The sequence below is a fragment of the Cheilinus undulatus genome, linkage group 19 (assembly GCF_018320785.1).
Source record: "Cheilinus undulatus linkage group 19, ASM1832078v1, whole genome shotgun sequence".
Lineage (NCBI taxonomy): Eukaryota > Metazoa > Chordata > Actinopteri > Labriformes > Labridae > Cheilinus > Cheilinus undulatus.
In genome coordinates, this window is record NC_054883.1 from 16,214,600 (window position 1) to 16,241,194 (window position 26,595).

The window sequence follows — 26,595 nt, forward strand, 5'->3', positions numbered from 1 at the left end:
AAAAATAAAAATCTGAGTGAGACAAGGATGATGAGGGAAGCTACTGTAGCTACTGCTACAGTATCATGCTATTTGACAATCCCATCCACAATAAACGTCCACAATGATATCGTGAAATAGAAACTGTGAATTGAAGCTCACTTACCTCCCTGAACTTCTGCCCAGCTTGCATTGAAACCTCTACCACTAACATATTCATCAGACTTGAAGCGCACAGTGATCATATTGCCAGTGCTGGAGACTTGCATGGGGTTTGACGTAGTGCTGCAGAGCTTGGCCAGTTGAGGAGCCGATAAGTCCGGACCACCATGCACCTGAAAGAAGGTCAAAGGTTATTGTCAAAAGTCCAATTTCAGTTTTATTCACTGTTTGAAAAATAAAAATGCTGAAAGGTCAAAAGTCATCTACTTAGTAGATGAATGTTACAATGTCATTTAGCAGACACATTTTTCTAAAGCGACTTACATTAGACAGAAAGTACAACACAAGCAAAGATCTAGACAAGAAGAAACAAACTTCAAGTCCATTTGGACACAGCTGTTGCCATGCACTGTTAAAGGCAGAGCACACGGAGTATAAAGTTTTTTTTTTATCATTATTGCAATGGCTTAAAAGGATGAGTAGTGTGTCTACATCATCTAGTGAGTAATGTTGTGCTCACACCAGACAGGAGTAAAATCGTTCTCCAGAGTTAATCACGTGTAAAGCCAATGTAAAGAAGTGAGTAGACGCGAAGTTGCCTCAGGCAATGTACACTCTGTGAATGTGCGGTGCAAATCGCGTAAACGTAGCAAGCAATTCATGCAATTTGGGGCATGTTCAACTTCGTTGCTTCCTTCGCTTATTCATGACAGTTCACAAATCTGAACTCAGGCAAATCACACACCACCATAGCCAATCAACAAGGAAATCCCCTAGTCACGTATTTCTCCAAAGGACCAGCTTGTGAGGAGGAGGAGGTTCATTCACCTGGAAAATGAAGGAGAAACTTGTCTGTTGATTCACAACACAATGTGTGTGCTCAACCGGCGCAGGAATAAAAAGGAGCTGGCTTGGAGGAAAGTGAGTGAGGAGGAGGGATTGCCTGGTAACTAGTGAAAACTTTTGTCCATCCCTTTGTCACAGCAGATACAAAGCAGCAATCCTCTCAGTGTAGTCAAGCTCAGCCATGTTTGTTGACAACTGACTGGAATGCTGATTGTGGGTGAAGGCAGCCCCTCCCCTCTCACGTCTTGTGGGCACTTTCATACAGGGGATTTGACGCGAGCGTAGCAGGTTATTCGGGCAAATCAACAAAATTAAGCGAGTGCCTATATTTGTGTGTTCAGATTAGCGTAAATAGGTGTTCGTTTGTGTTTGGTATAAACACAGAGTAAGCTAATGTAAAGAACGGTGCATTGTACCTGCAAAAAATTGCTTCATTTGCGCAAATTACTAGCTAAATTTGCTGCTCTCCGTTCACTTCACTCGTAATTGACTTGCGTGAATGATTTTACTTGCATGTGACCACAACATTACGCATGTTCATGCCCTCAAATTAGCAATTTATTATATGGATAGAAAAAAGCCTACAGTTTCTATAGCATCCTTGCTTTGTAGTTGGTGCTCAGGCCCTAATAGCTTTATGGCCTTAAGACCAGGAACTAAAAATCACATATTTTATTTTACAGACTAGAATCACTTTAATATATTTCTATGAGTTATACCTTTATGAATTCTAACTTTTAAGGGTGATGTTTTTTTGGCCAAAGCCTAACACTGAAATGATCTAAATCTTACCTCCAGTACATCATAGTTGCAGTCTTGGTGAAACTCCACATCAAACTCATGAATGGTTAGGGTGATGCTGCTGCCGACTGATGTGGTGATATACCAGATACACTCCCTGTTTTCTGGATACCTGTTGGGGTAGTCTGGGCTGTTGAAGGACCCACTGGGACCAGAGAGCTCACCACCACAGCCTACATGGGGACACAATATGAGAGGGGGCAGTAATAGTTCAGAAAGTAAGACATACCACAATACAAAATAAAAGCACAGCACAGAACAGTTTAATAACACAGTGGCCTGTCATACAACAAATCTAAAGACAGATTTATTATCACTTTACAGGGTCTTTAATCATCAATAACTTAATTACTTACAGCCAAAAACAGCCATTTTAGGCTAAAATACTAAATATCGTGGTAAAATACATGTTTAGATGAGAATTAATAATAACAACTGGACGTTTTCTTTGACATTAATTTCTTAATAATGCTACATTTGAGTTTGTGAATGGTTAAGCCCAGCAGTGAGTATAGTAAAGGCCTTTGCACACTGAGTCTGTTTTTGTCATCTGAATTTTTCACATTAAAAAATACAATTGATCTCATGTTGTTCTAATCATGTTTGCACACTAATGCTGAAATTTTTGTCTGTCATTATTTCTTTCGGAACAGGTTCGATTTTATATGAAATTTCGCATCAGTGAAGTCATTTCAATGGGTGACTGATGATTCAGATCAGCACCCGCTGCTTCATTCTCACTCACCTTCCTTGACACCTCTTCTCTCTCGCTCTCTCTCTCTCTAAAAAGTTGCTCTTCATCTCTCCTACTTTGCTCAGCGCTATGACACATGAGCGTGTGTGGAATAAAGCTCTCTGTCAAGATGGATCCAGAGGGATTTCAAAGTCCTGATGGAGCCACAGGCTCACAGTATGAAACAATTTGCCACATTCTATGAATTTTCGCAGTGAAGGCAAATAAAAATGCATCGGACTCAGTGTGCAAGGTCCAAGTGCATGACGTTTTTTTGGATTTCGGATCAGAAAAAAATGCATCCAAAAATAACGGACCCAGTATGCAAAGACCTTTAGACATAGGCCGTGTCATATTCAAGTCCTGTGTGGGCCAAAAATGCCATAACATTATTATTGTCCCAGTCTAGCCCTGACAATAAGTAAAAAAGGTCAGCAGCGGGATCTAAGTGTTATTTTGTTAGTTTTTTTTAAACAAAAATTAAGCAAAGCACTCAATACTGACCAAAATAACTGTGATTATTACTTTGGCCAAAATTGTGCAGCAGCCCTACTGTCTGATCTCATCTTACACATATGTGCCACACAAATGACGGTAAAAAACACCTACGACAGTCCTGTTGATCTGGTCAGGTTAACAAAACAAAAAATGTCCTCACCATACTGGTACCACATCATCTGGAAGCCAGACATGGACACAGAGGAGTCTGTCCTGAACACCATGGTCAGAGCTGAGCTTGTGGTGCCGTTGCTTGGAGGTGGGTTGTATCCACAGTATGTACCAATCAGAGGGGCTTGTGTGTTAGGCCCATTATAGAGCTAGGACACAAGTAGAGAGAGAGTGGTATTACTTATAAGTCTTAGAGTGACAAAAATAAATCCACACACGAAAGGTTGACAAAAAGAGTAACAACTAACAATATGAAACAATATAATATTAAGGTATGACAGACTTGAATAAAATTCTTCACTGTTTCACTGCAAAAATCTCACATTATCTTTGATATGATGGATGTCTGGTTTAATTGTTTTGATTAAGGAGTTTGTTCTACCTTTTGTACTCAAATCACATGCATTCATTCAAATCACATGTTGGTCAGAAATGATTTTAATCTTCTTATTTAGTGCACAGAATGGGGAAAAAATAAATGTAAGCCCTGAACATTTTGCTCATATTCTGCTTTAGTTTAGGACAAATTAAATACATGCTGCTCCCCTGGTTTATTGTGATATCTAAAAGCAAACAAAAATGCAATTTCTGTGATGTTTAGCATTTATGCTGCGTCAAAGCCCAGTGTGTAAAATGCATAGCATCAATTCATTCAGGATACGGTAGTCATACACCCAGCTGTGATCAGCTGATGGCCAGCTGATCCCAATTATCACCTCCCAGCTCCAACAGCCAATCACAGCTCATTCTCTCAACACAGCGATGTATAAAAATGTGACGCACTTCTCACTAATTTCTGGTGCACCAAGCTGCTGCTGGCAAAGCTTCACCTCCTCCATCCCAGCCTCCTCCTTTATAGCATAAAGCTTGTGCACCCTCATATTCGGTTTCATGCTACTAAGGAATAACTGCTTTGGAAGTAGTTTTAATGTATTCAATATGCATTGTCATACTAACCAGGGAGCATCCTATGAGCAGAGCCTTTTCCATCAAGTAAAACTGTATATCCATTTGGCAATAAAATGGTTAAATGCATGACTAGAGTGTTCCTAAATAAACTGTGGTGCATGCTCAGAATGCCCAGTCCAGTTAAGGTCCAAATAAGTAGTCTGGACCAACCAATCTTGGCCTAGCTCTTTTTTATATTGTTAAAAAACAATCACAATAGGTTTTATCTGTTTACCTTTACATAGTCATAATAACAACTACTGCCCTCAAGCTGGAAGGAAGTAAATGTGTAGTTGATGGTGTTTCCGCCGCTGGCCAGGATGGTCCAGCTGCACTGTGTGTTGGCGGGGTAGTTGTTGGGAAAGTTCAGCGACTCCACCACTCCTCTGTATCGGCCTGAGATGAGCACGCCCTGGCAGTCTGAAAACCAAACACATTTATACTTTTACAAATTATGATTCAACTGCAGAATTATGGCAGACAAACAAAGGAATATATAATAAAAGTAATGACTACCTTTTTCATAAAATCCTAAATCAATTTAGACTAGAGCTATCAGCATTAATTGTAATTAAGGTCCATAATTAGTGCATTAACTTTTTTAATTGCATGCTTTATTGACCCCGTTAGCACACTTTGGTTAAGCCACTGCAACATCTCCCAGCAGCCACAGTGTTGTAAGCTGGGGGTGTCCAAACTTTTTCCACCGAGGACAGAAATATACAAGGATGTTGGGGCAACTTTTATATTCCTCACCTTGAGGATATTTAAACCAACAAAAAACAATCTAATGTAGCTTATGATATGCAAAGTTACTGAGTATGCTAAATGGCTAGTTCACTGCTGACAAGGCAAATAAATCGGTTTTAGGATTTTGGGGAGACAAATCAGATTTCAGAGGGCCCTGTTTTGCTACCACTGGCTCTGCCCCTGAAGCGTCACTAGTTCTGCTATTTGTTGCTTTAATCCATCAGGGAGTTATAAATAAAGATATTATTATTTTGGTTGCAAATGTATTCACTATTTACAGTGTTGTCCCAATTTAGTCACAAAAGAAACAATTAAATACATTTTGTCAAAATGTTTGTTTACTTAATTGACCTTGTAGCACAGCCTTGTGCTGAAACGACAAAGTTCAAGCACAATGTTAATGTTCAATGTGCCATATTTAATTTTATACCAAGAATTTGGTGAGGGCCAATCAAAAGAGGACCATAGTTTGAACACCCCTGTTGTAAGCCAAGCACCACTCCTTAATGTTTCATTTCACTTTACAAATTCAGACAGCCTAGTAGAGAAGTCAGAATATATCTGTACTTTGTGATATCAAGTGATTAATTTTTCACTCTTCTCTTGTTTACATTTTAATCATAACAACTTACTTTTTCTGGGGTTAAGTTTACAACATTATCTTCAATCTATCCAAAATTTCTTATTTCCTTTAAATTAAAAGCATGTCTGCATCTAAACAGGAAGTCAGCTGTGTTAGATTAAGACAGTTCAAAGTTCTAAAACAAAAACAGTTTTAAGTGCAAAATAGTGAAATTTCAAAGTGTGGCAAAAAGGAGATGAACTGCAATTAACTACTAAAGTTCTGAAATTAATCAAGATTAAATAACCCAATCATTTGACATTCCTAATTTAAACTTTAACCCTCAAATTCCAAATTAACCACATTCATACATTTGCAATACCTTTTTACTCTTTTTTACAATAGAATTATATTTCCATACTAGATGTGTATGATGCAAGGAATCCTCCAGCGCTGACACTGCCGTCAGTACGTAGTTTTACAAAGAGCTCACTGCTGGAAGAGTTGATGGCGGCGGGAATCTGATTACCACACAGTTTAGCTAGCTCTGGAGCGCTAGTGCTGTTGCCATCATAGACCTAAAGAAAAACACACATTTATTCACATGCACATCAGTGCACATATAATAATAAACGGCTCATAAATGTTTGCTTTAGCAGCAAAAAAAAAAAAAAAAAAGGAGTCCTGAAAATGAGTCAGATGGAAGGTAGATCTCTCTATCTATCTATCTATCTATATACATTTATAATATGTCTATCTTAATTCAATTCACTGAGCTCTATTGGCATTGAAAACAGACACTAGCATTGCCAAAACAGTATATAAATAAATAATTAATGATAGATTTTATATAATAACAGGAAAAACAGATTAGAATACTATAATCATCATTCATATATATGAAAGATTTCAGTTTAACTTTACAAATTACAGATTGAAATTGACGGTTTTTCCCTTAAAATACTTACAGATTAGTAGGTAGCATTATTAACAGGTATAGCCAGTACTGTCGACTGTGTTGATGTAGTGTTTGAGTGCAACCAGAGTTACAGCAAAGGGCCAATATAGATCGATGAAGTTAATTAAATCTGTTAATGGCAAAATGCTGCAGAATATGTTGGGGTCATAATACTCACTGCTAAGTAATCATAGGTGCAGGAAGAGCTGGACTCCAAGTGGAAATCTGAGAAAGTCAGGAGGATCTGGCTGCCCTGGCTGGTCTTGATGTTCCAGTAGCACTCGGCATTAGGGTGGTATGCCAAGGGGTAGTTAGGTGAGGAAAATCCTCCAGATGCAGTAGTCAGTGTTCCTCCACAGCCTTGTGAAAAATCAAAGGGAGAAATGTATCTATGTCTGTATCAGCGCTTTTACACACACTGTATTAACAGAAAAGGGTTTGATATCTGAGAGCTCAGACTGCATACAGAGATGGTCTAGCATGCCTTCATCCATGATGGCACACACTAAAGACATAAAAGGACAGAATCTGGGATATTCTGCTAAAATATAAGGATGCCATCTTGCAAACAGTAGCTTGCTTCCACCACTCAGAAAACAAGCAAGGTCAACAGGCTTGCCTGCAAAGGATGCATCGTGACTCCCTTGTAACATGTCACGTTCAACTGTTTTAACTGTTTCTAACCTGCAAACTGACAATGATGAAATGACAAGTGGCAGTGATCTAAAATGTTACTGCAGTAAAATAATCCAACTCCTCTTGAATTCTAGCTTTTGTTCTCGAAAGCTTAGCATTTAATCAACTACAAGAAAAAAATATATTATTGCAAGTTTCATTCCCCCTTACCAGTCTGTGTGCCATCCCAATGGGCAGAGAATCCAGGACGTGTGATGCTTGAATCAGATCGGAATCTTATCCAAAGACGGTTGCTATGGGATACCAGGACTGGTGGCCTCTGATTGGAGCAAAACTTGCCAATTAAGGGTGAAGTCTCATAGCCACCATCCCTGAAAGAGAAAATGCCAGTGCTTGAATTAAATGGAGAAAGACATGGTCCAACTCATAAAGACATTTGAAAAGATCACTGATTCTGGTATCCAAGAGGTTAACAAACTTTTAATCACAACCTGCTTGAAACTAATCTGGCAACAGATCTAGAGTATGTTATGTAGCAACTATTAAGTTCTTTAAAGGTCACATATTTTCCCCTTTAGGACAAGTTTATATTGGTCTCAGAGGTCCCCCAAACATGCCTGCAAAGTTTGTTGCTGAAAAAACACTCCAGTATTGGATTTTTGCATGTCTAAAACCCCTCTGTTTCAACCCTGCTCAGAACAAGATATCTCTGTGTCTGTCCATTAGCTGTCTGACTCAGCCGCTCTCAGGAAATGGATGTGGCTCTCCTGATTCTCCTCTTAACTGAGAGGAGGATCAATAGAGGAGGGCAGAACTTTCTTCCAAGTGGGGAAGGCCAACCGAACCTGGGGGCAGGGATAACTCCCCACATGACATCATGAGGGGAAAATCTGAGAACGGCTTTTTTCAGCACACATTTTTTGAAAGGTTGAGAAAGATGGGGGTGAGGTGGATTTTTCTGATTCTTGGGGGGGATTGAGGACAGACCAGGGGCACATTTTTTTGTTAGAAAAGCCCAAAAAAGTGTATTTTGCATAATATGTCCCCTTTAAGTTTCTCAAAATTTTCTTTGATAGGCCCATATAATCCCTGCTTCATATTACAGTTGAGGTCCATGGAAGGTGATATAAAAAAATCTGGATTTAAGGTTTTTGTATGACAGGCCACTGTGTTCAGAATTTCAATCATGAAAAACATCTGTAAATTGATAAAGATAAGCTTTAGAATCATCAAAAATGAGGCAGTAATATCTGCTCTAGGATGGTGTGGGCGTGTCTGTTGAATGAGCTGAAGCCATGCCCACTCATGAGATTCTCTTAAATATGCTACAGAGCAGCTGCCTTGTTCTGTGCCAGAGCAGAGACAGAAGGATTAAATTTACTGTTTTCTGGCACAAATCTCTCCATTATGATTCTTTTAATGACCTGTAGGCCATGACGGCTAATAGATTTGGCAAATTTACCTCACAATGAACAAAAACATAGCATGTACCTGGTTTTCAACTTTTAATGAAGGCAGTGACATCAGCCTTACTAGCATTTTAGAATTAGAGGGGCAGGGTTATTCCCCATCAGACTGATGATGTCATGGGCTCCTATATTTGCTAGCCAGGAAAGAGGTGAACAACTTTCTAACAGTCTAAATCCAAAATTCAGTCACATGTAGATCTCAGTGTTCTCACATATTTACAGAAACCTTATTCCAACATATCTAGTGTGTTGAGACACAACGCTTGGATTTCAGTTTACAGGGACTTTAATATCTTCTTAGAGCAGGAAACAAAGCATTTTTTAGTTGTGTAGCAACAGATCAGCACTGTTCCTTGATTCAATAGCTATCCTCTCTTAAAACCATAAAAAAAGAGACATTTTTACCATCTAAAATTCACTTGCAGATAAAACCATATCCCCATTTTTAGATGGTCATGCAATAAAAGGGTTTAAGGCATTAAGTTTTACAGATGTTAGAGTTTTACTCCTCCAAAAGCTTCATCATCAATATTTTTATCATACCTGATCTCCACAAAGTCAAAGCTGCAAGAAGGAGTGGAGCCCTCCAGCTCAAAGCTGGTGAAGTTAAGCATGATCTGCATGTTGACTTCCACAATGATCTTGAAGATGCAGTCTCTATTATTGGGATAGTAGTCTGGGAAGTTGGGTGAAAAGAAAGTTCCAGTTGGGGAGGTGAAGGTCTCACTGCAATCTGATAAGAGACAGAGAAATTTTTACAAAAAATGTTTAAATTAGGATGAATGAAAACTTGTCATTTTGTCTGGAATACTAAAAAGTATATTTGTGGGGTTAGCTTTGATAAAAACTATCAAATATTTTTGCAGGTCACAGAAAACTGTTAAATTTAGTGTTGCTTTTGTTTTAGATCATTTAATCATATAGAAAATTGCATTAAGGATGTATTCCCAGTGCAGAGCATCCTGACATGTAATGCAGTTATCTTTCCTGCCGTTAGTTTCAAGCAGATGTCTAAATAGCTAAAAAGCTTGAACCAAAATCTGCATCCATTGGTGTGCTGATCTAAAAATTATGTGTGGTAAGGTGAACAGGTGACATATCCTGAGGATGCCTGGTTGCAGTGGAAGAAGATGGAGGCTTGCTTCTGTGCCTTATGTAAAGATAGTCACTGTCTCTCTTTAAAAAAAATGCACTGACTGTTTCTGATGTTGTTTCTTTTTAGCTGCAAGGAAGAAATTTATTTTATCAAACAATTTCAAGAGGGGGATTTAAATCTAGAAGTGAATCCTAAGCTTGTAATTCCTCAGTCCCCTGGCCCCCCGATACGTACCTATGGAGGCATCAAAGGAGACATAGCTGGCGGAGAATCCCTCTGAGCCCAGGCTTGAGTCGGACACAAAAAGCACGGATAACTGGTTGTCTGTACTGGTAATAGAGGGAGGCACTGAACGCCCACAGTACCTGCAAAAAGAATCCAAAAACTTTAGTGCCAATTACAGTCAAGCACACACACACACACACACACAAATAATAAAGTGTCATGTACCTTCCAATCTTGTTTCCAGTCTGCACGGTGCCATTATCATACACCTCCACGTAATCATAGTTACAATAAGTGTGGTATTCCAGGTTGAAGGAGTCGAATGTTAGCCGAATAAGGTTGCCTGGTTCAACGTTGATGTACCATGTGCAGTTGGCACCATGGGGATAGTGTGAGGGATGGCCAGGGCTTGTGATGGTGCCGGAAGGACTGGTCAGAGTATCACCACAGCCTGATGCAGAAAAACAAGAACAGCTTGTCATCTTTAGAGTTTCTCAGATTATTTATAAAATCAATTCAAAGGTAAACTTACCCTCCAAGGCAGTGCCATAAGCTGCTTCAAAGCCATGGTTGGTGACAGAGGAGTCTGTTTTAAAGTAGATATACATCGATCTCTGAGTTGACTGAAGCCTGGGGGGAATCTCAACGCCACAGAATGTCCCCAGCAGAGGGGAGCTGGAGGTAGAGCCATCCCTGACCTGGAACACAGAGCATATTTAGACATTTAACTGACCAAACTTGAAAAGCTGCATCACCTCCTAAAGGGGCAGTGTCTCTGATAAAAAGCCTCTGCACTGTGTGGCAACAATGGCCAAGAAGGTCATCAGCGTCTGTCTCCCATCTTTTAAATGAGACATATTATGCAAAAATCCCTTTTTATGACAAAAACATGTGCTCCTGGCTGTCCACAATCCCTCAAGTATCAGAAAAATCCTTTCAGAAAACATGTGCTGGAACAAGCCATTCTCAGATTTTCCCCTCATTATGTCATGTGGGGAGTTAGCCCTGCCCCCAGATTCAGTTGGCCCTCCCCACTTGGAAGAAAGGACAAGCCCTTCCCACGTGGAAAAAACATGGAAGGACAAGATTGCTGCAGCTGTTTTTCTACATCAAAACTGAAAGTTAATCGAAGCCAAGTAGCATGGATTGTTTCAAGTCAATTTTATCTTTGGGGCCAACAGATTGCTGAACTTGTTTAATATTTATTTACCTCCACAAAGTCATAACGACAGGAGCCTCCTTCAACATCAAACGACAGAAAGTCGAGGGTGACCACGTAGCCTTCTGGCTGGTTGATGACCCACTCACATTCCTTGTTGTGTGGATAAGCGTTGGGATGGTACGGAGAGCGTATCTGCCCAGTCCCAGCAAAAGTGCCACCGCATGCTGGGGAGTGGGGAGTTAATAGTTTATCAGTGGCAAATACAAAGTAGAATGAAGTTTCTAAAGGTTAATATGATCATTTAGACTGTAACAATTATCATTTTCCAAAATACTAGGGATATCAGTGTAATCAAAATCAATCATTTTTTTCTTCTCTCCCATAAACTTGTCCAGACAAACACTACTCCAGATCTATCACACTGATTGATCGTCTACATTTAAGTGGTGGCCATTAAACCATCTCTTTGCACTGGGGTAGCTATTGCTCAAGAGATAGAGGGCACTGATCATTAATCTGAAGGTCTGTGGTTTGTTTTAATTTATTAATAATTAGAGAAATATTAAGTCTTAGCATAGATACAGACATCATTTAACAATTAAAGATAAATAAATTCATATAAAAACATGCATAATAACATATGATGTGTGTGGTTTGTGTGTTTGTATAGAACCTCACCAACAGTGTAGGTCGCCCTGAAACCAGCCCTGCTGACCGAGCTGTCTGACCTGAACCGGATCCATAAGTAGTTAGAGGATGAGTGGATGGGAGCTGGCAAAGTGGTCCCACAATATCTACCAATCAGAGGATCAGTCTCGGTTCTTCCATCACGAACCTGGAAGTAAGCAGATAAGCAGAGAAAAGCATCAACTTTGACGACTAAACTCAAACAGAAAAAATATTTTTCTACTTGAACCAGTCTCAGCCCCACTGACAACTGGTCCTATGAACATCTGGTGTAAACCTGCTGAAATTGTTTTTCATGAAAGTGTTAGTACTTAAAAAAAAAGAAAAGAATAACCTTGAGAGGAAAATAACTAAATGCTTAGATTCGTTTTTTTTTTTTTTAAAGACTTGTTTTTGGGCCTTTATTTGATAGAGGAAGGACAGTGGATAGCTTCAGAAACAGAGAAGAGAGTGGGGAGAGACATGCGGTAAAGGGCCACAGGCCGGATTAAAACCGGGGCCGCCCGCATACATGGGTAGCGCCTTGAACCGCTCGACCATCTTTTTGCTCTCCATTTTTCCTATATAAATTTGATTGCCGCATTTTAAGATTTGAGAAAAGCATTCGACACAGAAAATGATAATGCTCTTATCTCAAAACTTTCATAATTCAAAAAAGCATGGATCTGCAAATGAATGCAGATGATACAGTTTTATACACATTTGTGTCTTATGTGTAAGATTTTAAATGGTTTGGCTCCTCCCCCACTATGTCACCTTATTAATTTTTGCCCTGAGCAGTCCATAAAATCCACCAGAATATCTTCAATAAGAGATTGTTCTGTGCCTTTCCGTTGCTCTACTTTAGGCCAGTCATCTTTCTCTGTGAAACCCAAGATTCCCTAACAGCATTAAGAAATGTGATTCTATCGGTAACTTTAAGAACAAACTCAACTGAAAGACACTCAACTCTGTAACCACTGGTTTTATAACATAATTTTAAATATGACTGTGTGCATGTGAGTGTGAGTGTATACGTATGTGTCGGTGATCTGCAGCTCTGCAGCTTTGAGCTAATGTTTTATATTTCATCAATTTCTTTGTGGTGTTTTATAATTGATGTTTCAATTGTGACCTGCCCAGGGACTCCAGATGTAAATTGGCTTTAAGCTAACTCTGCTACAATGCATCAAATGGCAACATTTATGTTCATTATTGTACAAAATAAAAAATATTTACACTGCACATCAAGTCTACACCAAATCGTGTGTGCACGAGCTGCTGAGGCCTGGCGTGGGATATGAGCGTATCCTCTACCCCAGTGGTGCCTAACCATTAATCCTTGCAGTCCACCGCTACTTTTTTCAAAGACAAGCTGAGCCCCCTAACACAAAAATTATGGTGTCAAATTGTTACCAAAAATCAATATCCATTTGTTTCATTGATAAAACCCTAAGGAAGTGGTTCTTCACAGTTTTTTCTTACCAAAAGACCATTGTATAAGCTTTTTAAGTGCTTTGTCAGAATTTCATTTAATATTTGCAAATCTAATTTTGACAACCTAAGGCTGACAAAACCTCTGAGATCTTTGGCACCCCCCCTAGGGAATCCCAGACTGCAAGAGAGGTAGAAAAGCAAAGTGAAAGTTAAAGAACTGTGGGGACTGCTCAAGTAGTGGCTGTAGGAAGAGGAGCAGAAAGACAAAGATAAGTCAGGAGAGGAGTGAGAGGTGGCCAATTCCTAAGGTCCTCCATCTTTGGATGCAGTGTTGACTAACCTGCCTTTAAATTTCAGAGGATTTACATTTTTTATTTGCTTCTTCTGCATTAAAATCACTTAAAGATAACTGGTATACTTCAGAGTCTATAATTCCTACCTCCACATAATCAAAAACACAGCTGCTGTGACTCTCCAGGTTCATGTGGGTAAAGTTGAGGGACACCTCCTCGCCGGCTGGTAGTCGTATCAAATAGATACACTGACGGTTGTGAGCGTAGTCATTGGGCCAGTTGGGAGAGATAATAATTCCCTCATCGTCAGTGAAGGTACCACCACAACCAGGGTCACCTGAAAAACAAAACCTTGGTGAGGAGTTGCATTATAGTTGCAGTTCATTTACATAAATCAGGATGCTGCTGACACTGCTGTGGGAGGAAGATCAGTTCAAACTTCAAAGTACCCAAAAGTAAAGGTCAGTGTTGTGTTTAGTACATGTCTAAATGGTGGTACGAACAATAAAACTGTAGGATTTAATGTCGCCCTAAATATTATCAAATGAGCAATGATTTTGTGACATTCATGATGAAAAATAATAATAATATGGCATTAAGCAAACAGTTAAAATGCAGTTTTCTTTTACACATTTTTATATTAGTGTTTTAAAGTATCTTCAAGAGCAGGAATTTCAAAATTATTACACATGTAAATTTTGCAACACTTCTCAAACTTCAGAAGGTTAGCCGACCGGACAAGTTGAGCACAACTTTAACTTTTGTATTCCCTATTCTTATTCTATTAAAGTAAGCAGAGCAGGCTGTTTTTTAATAAAAGTATTGATTATGTTTAAGAGTGTTGGCGAGAGCTACCAGGGATCTAATCTGTAATCTGTGCAGAGCAGCAGACGGGTTTCTCTTTGCATCACGTGTGTATGTGCAGTGGAGAGTGCAGTCTGCAGTGCCTCCAGTACAGGGTGGTAGCGTGCCGTGTTCAAAGCTGTTCCCTATGCTAGAGCAGGGGTTCTCAACCTTTTCAGCCTGCGACCCCCAAAATACAGGTGCCAGAGACAGGGGACCCCCCACTGAAGTTGATCACAATCTTGTACAATTAAGAATCGTCATTTGCAGATGAGGCTGCCCAAAAGGGAGAGTTTTCTGGTGCCCAGACAAACTGGGGGCCCATGGAGGTCAGCAAAATCATGGTCTATTGTAAAGTTAAGATGTGATAAATATATTTTATATCTAACCTGGAAAAAAAAACTCTTATCAAAGAAACAATCTTTTTTTATCATTTGTGTAGTAAATTGCCTTCTTCAAAATGTTAATCCCTTTTGTTAAAAAAAGAATTAACATTGGTTAAAAACTGCTAAAATAGTTCAGTATAGTGGAAAAGGTTATGAAATTGGATTTTACAAGTAGCAGAAATGGGCTAGAAGTGGCAAAAATTAGTAAATTTGCAAATGGCAAAAAATAATGAAATAAAAGGCAAAAGTGGTTTAAAGTGGACAAGATTCACATAAATAGTGGTTAAAGGGACATAGAAGTGGCTAAAATGGCTTTAAACTGGCAATTATGGGTGGAAATTTGGTAAAATGGGATTGAAAATTGATACAAACTGGCAAAAAGGGTTAACTGAGAAAAAAAATGGGCAAATATTGACAAAAATTGGTTAAACTAGCAAAAAATGGGCATATCTGATAGTAAAATGTGATTAAAATGTGAAAAATTGGGTGTAAAAAAGGGTTAATAGTGGCAATAATTGGTAAACAGAGGCAACATTAACCTTATTACAAGTTAACTAAGTTGAAAGAATTAGTTCAGAAGTGGCAAAAAAGGCAAAAAGGGGGTGGAAAGGGTTTAAAATGGACAAAAATAGGTGTTAAATGGCAAAAATGTGTTTACATTAGTGGAAAAAATGTTGAAAAGGGGTTAAAATTTGGCAAAATTGGTGTAAAGTGGCAACAGTGTAATAAAAAAAAATTCTCAGTTTTTTAGGGTATCTGGAGACCCCCTTTCAGCATCTTGCCACCCTTAATGGGGTCCTGACCCCAAGGTTGAAAACCACTGTGCTAGAGTTCTAGCCTTCAGTAGCTGCGGTTACATGAGCACTTTTTTCACAATCCAATTGAATTTATTCTGATCAGAGATTTAAACTTCTCTATGAAGATATAATCCGATTCCGATGTGTGTGCTCATGTTTCATACATTTAATCTGAATGAAACTGCTCTAAAACGCACAGCATCATCCCACCGCTCAAATCTACCGAAAATTTGCCATTACTTGCATTATTTCTTACTTGGGGATGTTGTGTATGTAATGTGGAAGCCTCGGTCAGAAACACTGAAATCAGAGTGGAAGTGAATCCATGCAGCTGGACCAGTCGTCTGCAGAGGGGGTGGTGATGCAGTACTGCAGTAGCGACCCAGAACTGGGTCTTCAGGTAGAAGACCATCCTTGATCTACAAAAAATAAGTCATGAAAGAAAAAAAATTGAAGAGGAATGGTGTGATGTTGTTAAGGTATATGACAGCTAGCATATGAGAGTGTTAGGAGTTGTTTGGATTTACTACTTCTCTCTCTCCCTGCATCCATCAAACACCAAACAGTTCTCACCTCCAGGTAGTCATAGTTGCAGTCAGTGTGATGCTCCAGACTTAAAGTTCCAAATGCAAAGGTGATGAGTAAGCCTGGCTCCACAGTTACTGTCCAGTAGCAGTCACGGCTGGGTGGGTAGTTTCCAGGGTAACCAGGTGAGTTGATATTGCCATAGGGGGCAGTTAGTTCACCTCCACACACTAATAAGACAATAAAATTTAGTTAAGTATGTGAACTGTTTCACTTAGTTCCTTTTTCACCAGGCTTGATGTGCCTGCCAAGTTTGGTGAGTTTCTGAGCATGCAAAGGCACTGACAACTGAGGAAACCTGCAGGGAAAAAATCCTCTGGATTGCAACAGGGTTCCTGCAACCATCTGTGCTAGGGCCCTTATAATACTCACTATGTACACTGCTCAACTTTAGTATCAATAAAATATGGGTTTGTATTCTTAGCATTGAAATATAATGACTAAACTATAATAAACTAAACTTACCCGGGTCCCGAGATTCCCAAGTGACTGTGAAGCCACCACCACTGACAGAGCCATCAGAACGAAACCAGAAATACAGGGAATTATGGGAGCTGAAGAGTTCCTGAGGATTGTTTTCACCACAGTATTTTCCTAACATGTATGCAGAAGCACTGTCCCCATCATGAATCTGAAGGAAGTCATAGTTGCAATTCGTGCTGCTCTCCAGGTGAAAAAAGGGAAAAGTTATACGAAGGATCTAAAAAAGAAACAGAATTGAAGACATTAGGATGAAGCCAAAACAACATTTCTCAGTGTCCCTTTTAGATTGTTTTGTTTACGGTTTTTAACTTTTAAAACAGGAATGTTCAATTAAGGAATTAGAAAGTGGATGACTGATGAAAAAAGCTGGATATACAGTGATGAAAGGTCTGGTAAATGGCAAAATGGACTAGCTTGCCTCCACCGGGGGGCCTCCTCCACCATGAGGCCTCCTCCACTGTCAGGCCCAGTGATGTAATTTCTGTTTGACATGTCTTGGATCATTTGCTGACCCTAAATAAAACTATAGTACTACTACTGTACCAGTGTGATAATGATGTGTTTTTATGAATTACCTGATTATTCTATTTTGTTGGTAAACAAGTAGCTGTTAGTGCCACAAATGGGCAATATCTCTATCAGCCATGCAGGAGACTAGGGTTCAGCTCCCTTCTTGTAAGACTTAGGCTCTCAAAGTTCAATAACTGACTGTCTTGTCTCTTACACACAGACCAAATGAAGCCTAGCATTGGTTCATGCAGGACACGGTAGTCCTATGCCGATCCGTGATCAGCTCCCGGCCAGCTGATCCTAATTATCGCCTCCCATCTCCCACAGCCTATCATAGCTCAATCTCTCAACACAGCAGTGTATTTTAATGTGACATCCTTCCCACTAACCCCTGCTTGCATAAAAGTTGATGCACCATGCTGCCACTGGTGCTCCTCATCCACCAAAGCCAACTCCTTTGTAGAAAAAAGCTCATTGCACCCTCAGATAGCCTGTTCATATGCATTTTGACATCACATTTATTTCAGCCTTGTTTACAGAAGAAAGAAAATATAAATATAACATAGAATTTAATGATTTTTTGGAGACATGTGGTTATGCAGGCTGAGTTTCTGCAGCATGAATGGATGTTGACCAAAGAAATGCATGTAAACCAATTTTTTTACTGTTTAAAAAATGTCCAAATAACGATCGATGTCTGGACCTTGCAGACATGACCACCTCCCTCTGTTTAATAGACGCTGATATTATAAAGTTCCCCTTTGGATTCTGTTATCCTGATGTTTACCTGTCAGGTGGAAAGGCTTGTAAATAATTTGAGAAAACCATGGAAAGAAAAACAGTGTAATAGTTAAAACAACAGTAGGCTATCTGCCTCTTCCACACTTTATTTTGATTGTTCATCTCTCTACCCTGTTGGAACCTTTGCAGATCGGAGGCCGTCTTTAAAGCTCATCAAAAACATTAACAGGCTATGAGCAGATTGTGCAAAAAATGTTTTTTGCCCACTGATGGTCCAGAAAATCAAGACACAACCTCGAATAAGACCAGAATCTTCCTAAATCTTAAGTTTTACTTTATGTGCAGTGTGAGTCTCCGCTGCATCAGGAGGGAGAAGGGGAGGAGGAGGAGAGGGAGCAAAGAGTCAGAAGCAAAAGATCCAACAGTAAAACAGCATTAGCAGATCATTGATACATTCTATTTCTTCAGGATCTGAGATTGACCTATCACGCACCCCTACGTTGTAGCCTACAATTCAGCGGTGTCTACAGTAGAGGAAGCTTTCATCATACAGTCTGCACACATCAAACTTGATGCGTTTTCATGCTTGAAACTTGGAAGATTAGTAAAAAACTCAACTCAAACCCCTCTGTAGGAGGCATAAAATGCTAAACAGGATGTGCCAGGACAGTTTTATTCTGTCATTTCTTAAGTCACATCTGAGAGGGTTAGGCCTGAGGTGGAGTTTCACATTAAATCACAGCGGAAAAGTAAAATAGGGACATATTTTTCCAAAAAATGTGTAGAAAAGTGACAAACTGGGGTGGACAGATAGCCTGGTGGTCTAAGGCGCTAACCATGTACGAGGGAGGCCCGGGTTCGAATCTGGCCCTTTGCTGCATGTCTCTCCCATTTCCAACTCCATCCACTGTCCTCCTCTATAGAATAAAGGCACGAAAAGCCCAAAAATAAATCTTTAAAGAAAAGTGGCAAACTGACCTTGTTTGGATCAATGCGGATCACCCAGGCACAGCTGACCAGGTGATCGTATTCATCATGACCAGGGGTGTTCGGAAAACTGAAGGAACCAGCAGGGCCAGACAAGGAACCTCCACACTCTGGAACAAACAGGATTCACTTAAAAGCAGCGTCATCAAACTCAAACACAGCAGGGGCTGGATTCTGGATCCAGGTCTAATCCAGGTCACCAGTAATTTAATATATAGAAAAAAAAACTTAGCACTGATTTTGAAATTTAAATAGTTAAAAAGATAACTTAAAAGGCTCCAAAACTCAGAAAGTAAATTTATAGGCTCAAAAAGGTCAAACATAAAATTGAAAAATAATGTTTTTGAAAGGCAAATATATTAGACAGAAAGTCAAAATCATGAGTTTAAAAAGTCAATATATTAAATATAATTTTTAATCATGAAGTTAAAAGTCTAAATATGATTTACATTTTTAAATTGTGAGTCTAAAAGGTCAAAATACGAAATAAAATTTTTATCATGAAATTAAAAGTCTAAATACGATTCTACTTTTTTAATTGTAAGATTAAAAGCTCAATCTATGGGATATAAAGTCAAAGTCAGGAGTTGAAAATATGAGAAAATACAAAATAATCAGTTAAAAAGATGAAAATATAACTTAAAATTTCAATCTAAAAGCTTAAAATATAAGAAGTCAAAATATGAGTTGAAATGCTCAAAATATGAAATAAAAAGTAAAAATCCTAAGTTTGAGTGATAAGTGTGAGATCCAAAATTTAAAATCTGAAATAAAAACACAAATTAATATCTTTTCCCGCATTCCTGACTTTTCTAATTATTTCTACTCCTCAGTTTTTCAGATTTTAAAAAGGATTTCTTAAACCATAAAGGATAAGTTTACATTTTTATACTTCTGCAGGCCTCAAACTGATGGGTCAATTATAACGGCGGGCCAGATTTAACTCTTCTACGGGCCAGATTTGGCCCCCTTGCCTTGAGTTTCACACCCCTACTTTAAAGTAATATTTGATAGTTTTACTGTTAGACTCTCTGTGTGAAGAACGGGGTGATTACTGATACCCAACACATGCTCCTATGGCCTTTCTAGCTTGTTCTATTATCAGAGATAATTTCCCTGGCATATTTTTGAGATTACAGTCACAAAATAATACAGTCTCCAACAAAATAAACTCACGTCATTGAGTTTTTCAATTTCATAGTGATCATATTTTAAAAATTTTCTTTTCATAATCCAAGTGCTTAAATCTTTACCAAAAAAATGACCATTATGTTATTTATGTGAACATTCATGCAGAATGTTGTGTACATTTTCATACTAAAAATGTCCCTGCAGTCCCACATCCCAGGCACTTTATCTCGCTACTTCTAGCCCATTCTTCCTTTATGCAATCCTCATGCTTTTAGCCAATACCTTGCTGTGCAGTCTGGCAGAGGGGGCCAGTCCACTGCGGAGTGCAAGCACACGTGAATCCATTAATGCTGTCGGTGCAGGTTCCTCCATTTTGACAGGGGTTGCTCGAGCATTCATTGATATTTTGGTCACAGTTTACACCTTGCCAGCCAGGGGAGCAATAGCAAATGTAGCCAGGAGATGAGGTGGTGGCCTGTGACAGCAACAGTGCACAAGTCAGACATGCATGTGTTTGTTGCAATAAATGTGCCTGAGTCAAGATATTCTAATCTTGAGAATATTATTATTACAGAAATAACATTGGATTCAGCATGCACAAATAAGCAAAAATGATTAACTAAATAAATAAATAACACAAATAAATAAATCAGTCTTATCAGACTTATTAACGTTGTTATCCTTCAAAAGGCTGTTTTCTAAAAATATCTGGAGATCTTTGTCATAGTGGACACAAAGCACTCCAAAACTTGATTATACACCCACTCACACCCACTCACCACACACTGTCCATTGACACAGGGGTTGTTAGTCTGGCAGATGTTACTTATTTGGGCACAGCCAGCTGGTCCATAACCATTGCCTGTGTAGCCTGGGGGGCAGGTACATATTGGGAGACTGGACCCTGGTGGAGATATACCACGTTCCAAATTATTATAGAAAAGGTATTTTTCTCTAATATTACTGATGCAAATGACAGTTACTGTAATTTCAAGTCATCAGCCGTTAGAGCACAATTTAAATTTTACTGAACAAACCTCCCAATGATAGCAATTTTTTTTAAAAATGAAAAAATTCAAAATGCACTGTTCCACATTATTATTCACAACAGAGTTTAAAACATTTAATACCTACCTCCTACCCTCATAGCACTTTTGCTTGAGGATGCTGCAAAGGTTCTTAAAAGGAACCCTGCATGATCAGACAAGTTCATCTTGTTGGATAGATATTTGTATCTCTAGTATGTATACTGAACTAAAAAACTTACTAGATATCTGCATTTTGAGTAATTTGAGTTTAAAAACTCACAAGGAGGCCGCCAGCTGGTCCACGCCAGCGCCGTGAGGTCACAGTTCCGCAGCGCTCCTCGCTGTTGCTATGCAGTAACCCTGCTTCAGACTGGCAGCCAGTGTTAGGGCTGTATCTCAGATATGCAGCACGTCTCACACACAGAGAATTTTGAAATTTGAGGTCTCTTCTATTTTTTATTTGCACCACAAGCAGTTATCGGTCAAACTAGACAGGAAAATGCTAAATACAGAGCCATATTTACCTTGTATCAAATACTTAAACCCACATCGGTTGAATATGTTTGAAATCAGTTTCTTGATGAACCAGATGAAGGCCACAAGCTATAATGCGTCTGTTTAATAAAGTTGTTCCCCGAACTTCTACTCTTTATGAAGCTTTCTGTTTCCACAAGGTTCAGGTAAAGTTAAACACAGCAGGAGAGCACTTCCGGTTTGTGCTTTTCAAAGTAAAAGCCCACTTTAGCATTTCTTTGGAGAAACATCGTTCGTATGTACATACTGCTTTTATTTTGAAAAGCTCCCAGCAGTCTTCCACTATACACTGAATCAGTCACTTGTAGAGACTTTTACTGGAGTAAAATGTTGGAGGAATGACAGAGCTTCGACAGCAGGGAGATAAAAGCAACAGGCAGCAAACTCATGTCAGCAACAGCTGCAAGCAGAAAAACCGTCTGTGAGGAGCTCATAGGGAGAGCTACGGAACTTTGATGTCACACTACCAGTGTGGACTGAAACATTTTGGCCTCCCGGTGAGTTTATGTGCTCAAATTTACTCAAAATGCAGATATGTGTGGTATTTAGCGAGATTTTTATTTCAATATAAATTTGAGAGATACAAATATCTATCCATCAAGTTAAACTTGTCTGATCATGCAGGGTTCCTTTTAATAGGTTTGAGGTCAGGGGAGGATGGGGGCCACACCATGAATTTCTCTCCTTTTATGCCCATAGCAGCCAATGACACAGAGGTATTCTCTGCAGCATGAGATGGTGCATTGTCATGCATGAAGATAATTTTGCTACCAAAGACACGGTTCTTCTTTTTGTACCATGGAAGAAAGTGGTCAGTAAGAAACTGAATATATTTTGCTGAGGTCATTTTCACACCTTCAGGGACCCTAAAGGAGCCTATCAGCTCTTTCTCCATGATTCCAGCCTAAAACTTGACTCCACCACCTCCTTGCTGACGTCGCAGCCTTGTTGGGACATGCTGGCCATCCACCAACCATCCACTATCCCATCCAAATCTTGTTTACACAAAATTCAAATTGCAAAAGTTTTTGTTGATTAGGCAGTACTTGAGTGCATCTTTTCATCCCTAGTCATTAGTTTACTCAATTGTGAGCAGTACAGGAACATCTGTTGTATTTATTTTATCAATCATACAAGATATGGGGTTCTTTTAAAACTCCCCCCACACTGTCACTCCAATTACATGTTGAGCATGCGCCACAGTGAGAGCCACTGACAACCTTTAAGTTCTAATTCCAAAAAACAATGCACAGTATTGTTGTCTTAGAGCCCCCCTGTCATATAAAGTACTGTTTTAAACAGCTATCATATCTACTATGATAATGTATCTGAATTTGTTACCTGCGCTGGAGGTACAAGTAGCTAAGGGGTGACAGCCTCCATTGTTTGTAGCACAGATATTCATCTGGGTACATGTTTTCCCATTCCCCTCATAACCTGCACAAAAACAAGTGTTATAATATAAATTAAGAATTCTGGAGCTTGATTTCGTTCACTGCCGTCTTTTCTTCTCTCTACCTGGAGGGCATGGGCCACAGTGAAAGGAGCCCATGGTGTTCATGCATTGCACCATTGGAGCAGTGGAGCAGCCGCCGTTGTTGGTTAAACATTCATCAACATCCTGGCAGCTGTAGCCATTGCCTTGCCAACCTAGGACAAATTAGAATAAGTTAGAAAAAATACACTTAGGAAATAACTTGGCTAAATGTATGTGCACGGCCAATAGTAAATCACACAGATAAAGAAGACACTGATGCATGTTTACCTTTGGAAGAAAGAGGATGGGTCTAAAGATTCAGAAGGATAATCAATGGAAGTATGATAGGAATTCGGGAAAAGATGAAAAAGTTGAGGACTACTAGTTATATAAATCAAACTTAAAGAACACATAAGCATATTTCTGTTGCAGCAGAATTTCATTTTTGCCAAAAAAAGATAAAAAATTTACAAATAAAACCTTTAATAGCTAAGTACAAAGAAATATCAATTTTTAAAAAATGTAAAACTACTGACCGCATAAATATTCACTCACTTAAAAGTGGTCCAGCCAGCTGGTGCCAGTATACTCACATTTAATAAAATGGGGATCACCTGAGTGCAGTAAATGTGTCTCACTGGTTAATCAGTATTCCTGGCTACCATTACACTATGAAGACAAAAGAACACTCCAAGCAACTCAAAATGCTATTGAAAAGTACAAGTCAGGGGATGGATACCAAAACATTTCCAGGGCACTGAACATCCCCAGAGTTCAGTTAAATCTATCATCAAAAAAATGGAGGGAATATGGCACAGAGCAGACCGTCCTCACAAACTGAGTGAGCGTGCAAGAAGGAGACCAGTGAGAGAGGCCACCAAGACACCTCTGACTACTCTGAAGGAGTTCCAAGCTTCAGCAGCTGAGATGGGAGAGACTCTGCAGACAACAACTGTTGACCGGGTTCTTCACTAGTCAAAGCTTTATGGGAAAATGGCAAAGAGAAGGCACTGTTTAAGAAAACTCAGGTTCAATCTGGACTAGAGGTCACCAGAAGGCATGTGGGAGACTCTATGGTCAAGAGGAAGAAAGTTCTTTGGTCTGATGAGACCAAAATGGTGCTTTTTGGCCATCAGACAAGACACCAAACACTGACATCACCACAAACACACCATCCTCACTGTGAAGCACAGTGGAAGTATCATGGGGATGCTTCTCAGCAGTTTTCCCTGGAAGGCTTGCAAAGTATGATGGATGCTGCAAAACAAAGGAAAGTCCTGGAGGACAATCTTATTCAGTTTGCAGGAGAACTATGGCTTGGGATAAGATAGACAATGGCCTGAAGCATACAGAGAAAGCTACGTGGAAGTGACAATCTGGAGTGGCTGAGTCAAAGACCAGCCCTCAATCCAGTAGAGAACTTGTGGTTGGACCTTAAAAGGGCTGCTCATGCCCAATTTCCATGCAACCTGACAGAGCTTAAACCAGTTTTGCAAACAAGTCTGGAGTAAAATGTCAGTGTCCAGCCTGTTTAGACCTATCTACACAGACTCAGAGCTGTGACTGCAGCCAAAGGCGACTGTATTAAAAACTGACTTGAAGGGGGTGAAAATTTATGCAGTAACTTATTTTTTACATTTCTATATTTTTTATTTAATTGATATTACTTTGTAGAAATCTGTTTTCACTTGACATTAAAGAGTCTTTTTTATTTTGGTCAAATAAGGCTAATTATATTGACCATGACTGATTTATGAATTTAATAAAAGGTTAAACCATCCAAGGGGGTGAATACATTTTTAGGCACTGTATAATCATCTGAGCAAGCAATCTGAATCATTGTACTTGCAAAAAGGGCCAGGTAGGCTTCTGTGGGAAACAAAGTATTACCAGCTGGACAAGCTCCACAGTAGAAGGAACCCTGGGTGTTGTAGCACTGAACAGGTGGATTGGTGGAACATGGTTTGTTAGGGAGGTTACACTCATCCACATCAGCCACACAGGCCGGGTTTCCAGCTGGAGCCTCCCAGCCACTCTCACAAATACACTGGTATTTAGGCTGTAAATCATGAAAAGAAGTCAAAATTAGGAAAACATTGTACACTAAAGTCATTCTTCTACTGACAGCTCAGAATAGAGGATCAAAGGGAAACAAAAACGACCTGTTAAGGTAAAATGACATTCTCATATTACAAAAGGTCAATTTTCTGCTAGGATTTCTAATGCTAAGGACTTTTGTCAGGCTCCTACCTTTGATTAAAACTGAGAAGATGTGGATAAAGCCACTGGGGTAACTTCTGTAATATGGCAGTCAATTATAGCAAATGATTGCAAAGTTTTTTATTACCATTAAATATAGCATAACTATCTTAATGCTAAGTCTACTGTATCAAAAAATTGTTCTGGGTGTTGAAAAATTCAACCAAAAAGTTACGAGGAGCAAAAATAACTCTTAGGGTTAATTTGAAATTATGGTTAATTAACCAATTACCTGGCCTGGTGTGATTCGATCTGCATCAATGCATGTTCCATGTACGCAGAGATCCTGTCCAGCATTCCTGCAGTCATCATAACGGACACTACAGAGAGTCCCGGACCATTCTGGAGGACAGTTGCAACTGCACAGAAACAGATGTACTGTTAAAGCCCTTATGGAAGTAAGATGTCTTAATCAAGACTATCAAAACCGATTGATCATCGTTCATCACACTTCCCTCCAAGTACAGTTCTATAGGATTTTAAATATATATTACCCTTTAAGACAAGTTTATATTGGTATCATATGTCCCCAAAACATGCCTGTGAAGTTTGTTGAAAAAAAAAAACACTCCAGTATTGGATTTTTGCATGTCTAAAAACCCCTCTGTTTCAGCTCCGCTCAGGACAAGTGTTTTCTGTGTCTTTAAATGTTAATGAGCTGTCTGACTCCGCCCCTGACAGGAAATGGATGTGGCTTAATGGATTGAGCTCTCTCTCAGCTGGTAGCTGAGAGCAGGATCAGGAGAGGAGGGAGGAACTTCCATCCAAGTTGGGAGGGCATACACAAGACCTCTCCTTTATGCTTTTTAATATAAAACGGGTGACAGCAAAGTTGTGAAAATTAGACCGAGACAGCCCCTCATAGAAAATTATGTTAACAACAAGGTCTCAGTAGTTAATATTTCCTTTACCACATGTGGTGCCACAAGCCTAATTATTTCAGTTATTTTGGTTACTTGTTGCCGAATATCGAGCTCTGGCTGCTTGGTAAGTGTAGGCATCATGCAGTTAGCTTCTCCCTCACTCAGGCTCTGGGATCTTTAGCTTCTAGCTTTGTGTTAGTATGAGATCAAGGCAGTGGAGAGTTGTTTTGGGGCACACTTTACACTTCACTTATTTTAAACAATTTTATTGAGCTACTTTTGGTGTTTTTGTTCTTATTTAAGTATCTTTTTGTTTTGTTTTGTTTTCATTTCATTTTAATTTATTATCATTTTTTAAATTCCATTTTATGTTACTTTATTTTTACATTTGACACTAACCTCCAGGGTTTCTTCCTTTTGAATTTTAAGATGGCACAAGTTCCTGCTCATACTGAATCCATTACTCCTGATATAAAATGGACTTTGTATATGGATTTGAGCTTGTTTAGTGCTTTTCTAGTCATCTGACTACTCAAAGTGCTTTATGATATACTTGCCAATGTTGTGTTTGGATTACGG

The 26,595-nt window shown here is 39.2% G+C and overlaps 1 protein-coding gene across 1 annotated transcript in view; it reads right to left on the reverse strand.

Annotated features, from left to right (window-relative positions):
- The window catches only part of cubn (cubilin (intrinsic factor-cobalamin receptor)), a 63,597-nt gene that overhangs the window by 31,255 nt on the left and 5,747 nt on the right, over positions 1-26,595 (reverse strand). The window contains exons 7-30 of the mRNA XM_041814316.1: positions 25,386-25,512; positions 24,785-24,953; positions 22,936-23,067; positions 22,759-22,854; positions 20,635-20,759; positions 20,138-20,330; positions 18,716-18,834; positions 16,469-16,703; positions 15,992-16,173; positions 15,675-15,837; positions 13,539-13,729; positions 11,675-11,831; positions 11,045-11,220; positions 10,367-10,532; positions 10,060-10,285; positions 9,844-9,974; positions 9,057-9,246; positions 7,255-7,415; positions 6,587-6,768; positions 5,872-6,028; positions 4,374-4,558; positions 3,180-3,339; positions 1,780-1,961; positions 146-314 (exon numbers count right to left, since the gene is read on the reverse strand). Of these exons, the coding sequence (XP_041670250.1) occupies positions 146-314; positions 1,780-1,961; positions 3,180-3,339; positions 4,374-4,558; positions 5,872-6,028; positions 6,587-6,768; positions 7,255-7,415; positions 9,057-9,246; positions 9,844-9,974; positions 10,060-10,285; positions 10,367-10,532; positions 11,045-11,220; positions 11,675-11,831; positions 13,539-13,729; positions 15,675-15,837; positions 15,992-16,173; positions 16,469-16,703; positions 18,716-18,834; positions 20,138-20,330; positions 20,635-20,759; positions 22,759-22,854; positions 22,936-23,067; positions 24,785-24,953; positions 25,386-25,512 (3,974 nt within the window). The remainder of the gene's footprint in view (positions 1-145; positions 315-1,779; positions 1,962-3,179; positions 3,340-4,373; positions 4,559-5,871; positions 6,029-6,586; positions 6,769-7,254; positions 7,416-9,056; positions 9,247-9,843; positions 9,975-10,059; positions 10,286-10,366; positions 10,533-11,044; positions 11,221-11,674; positions 11,832-13,538; positions 13,730-15,674; positions 15,838-15,991; positions 16,174-16,468; positions 16,704-18,715; positions 18,835-20,137; positions 20,331-20,634; positions 20,760-22,758; positions 22,855-22,935; positions 23,068-24,784; positions 24,954-25,385; positions 25,513-26,595) is intronic.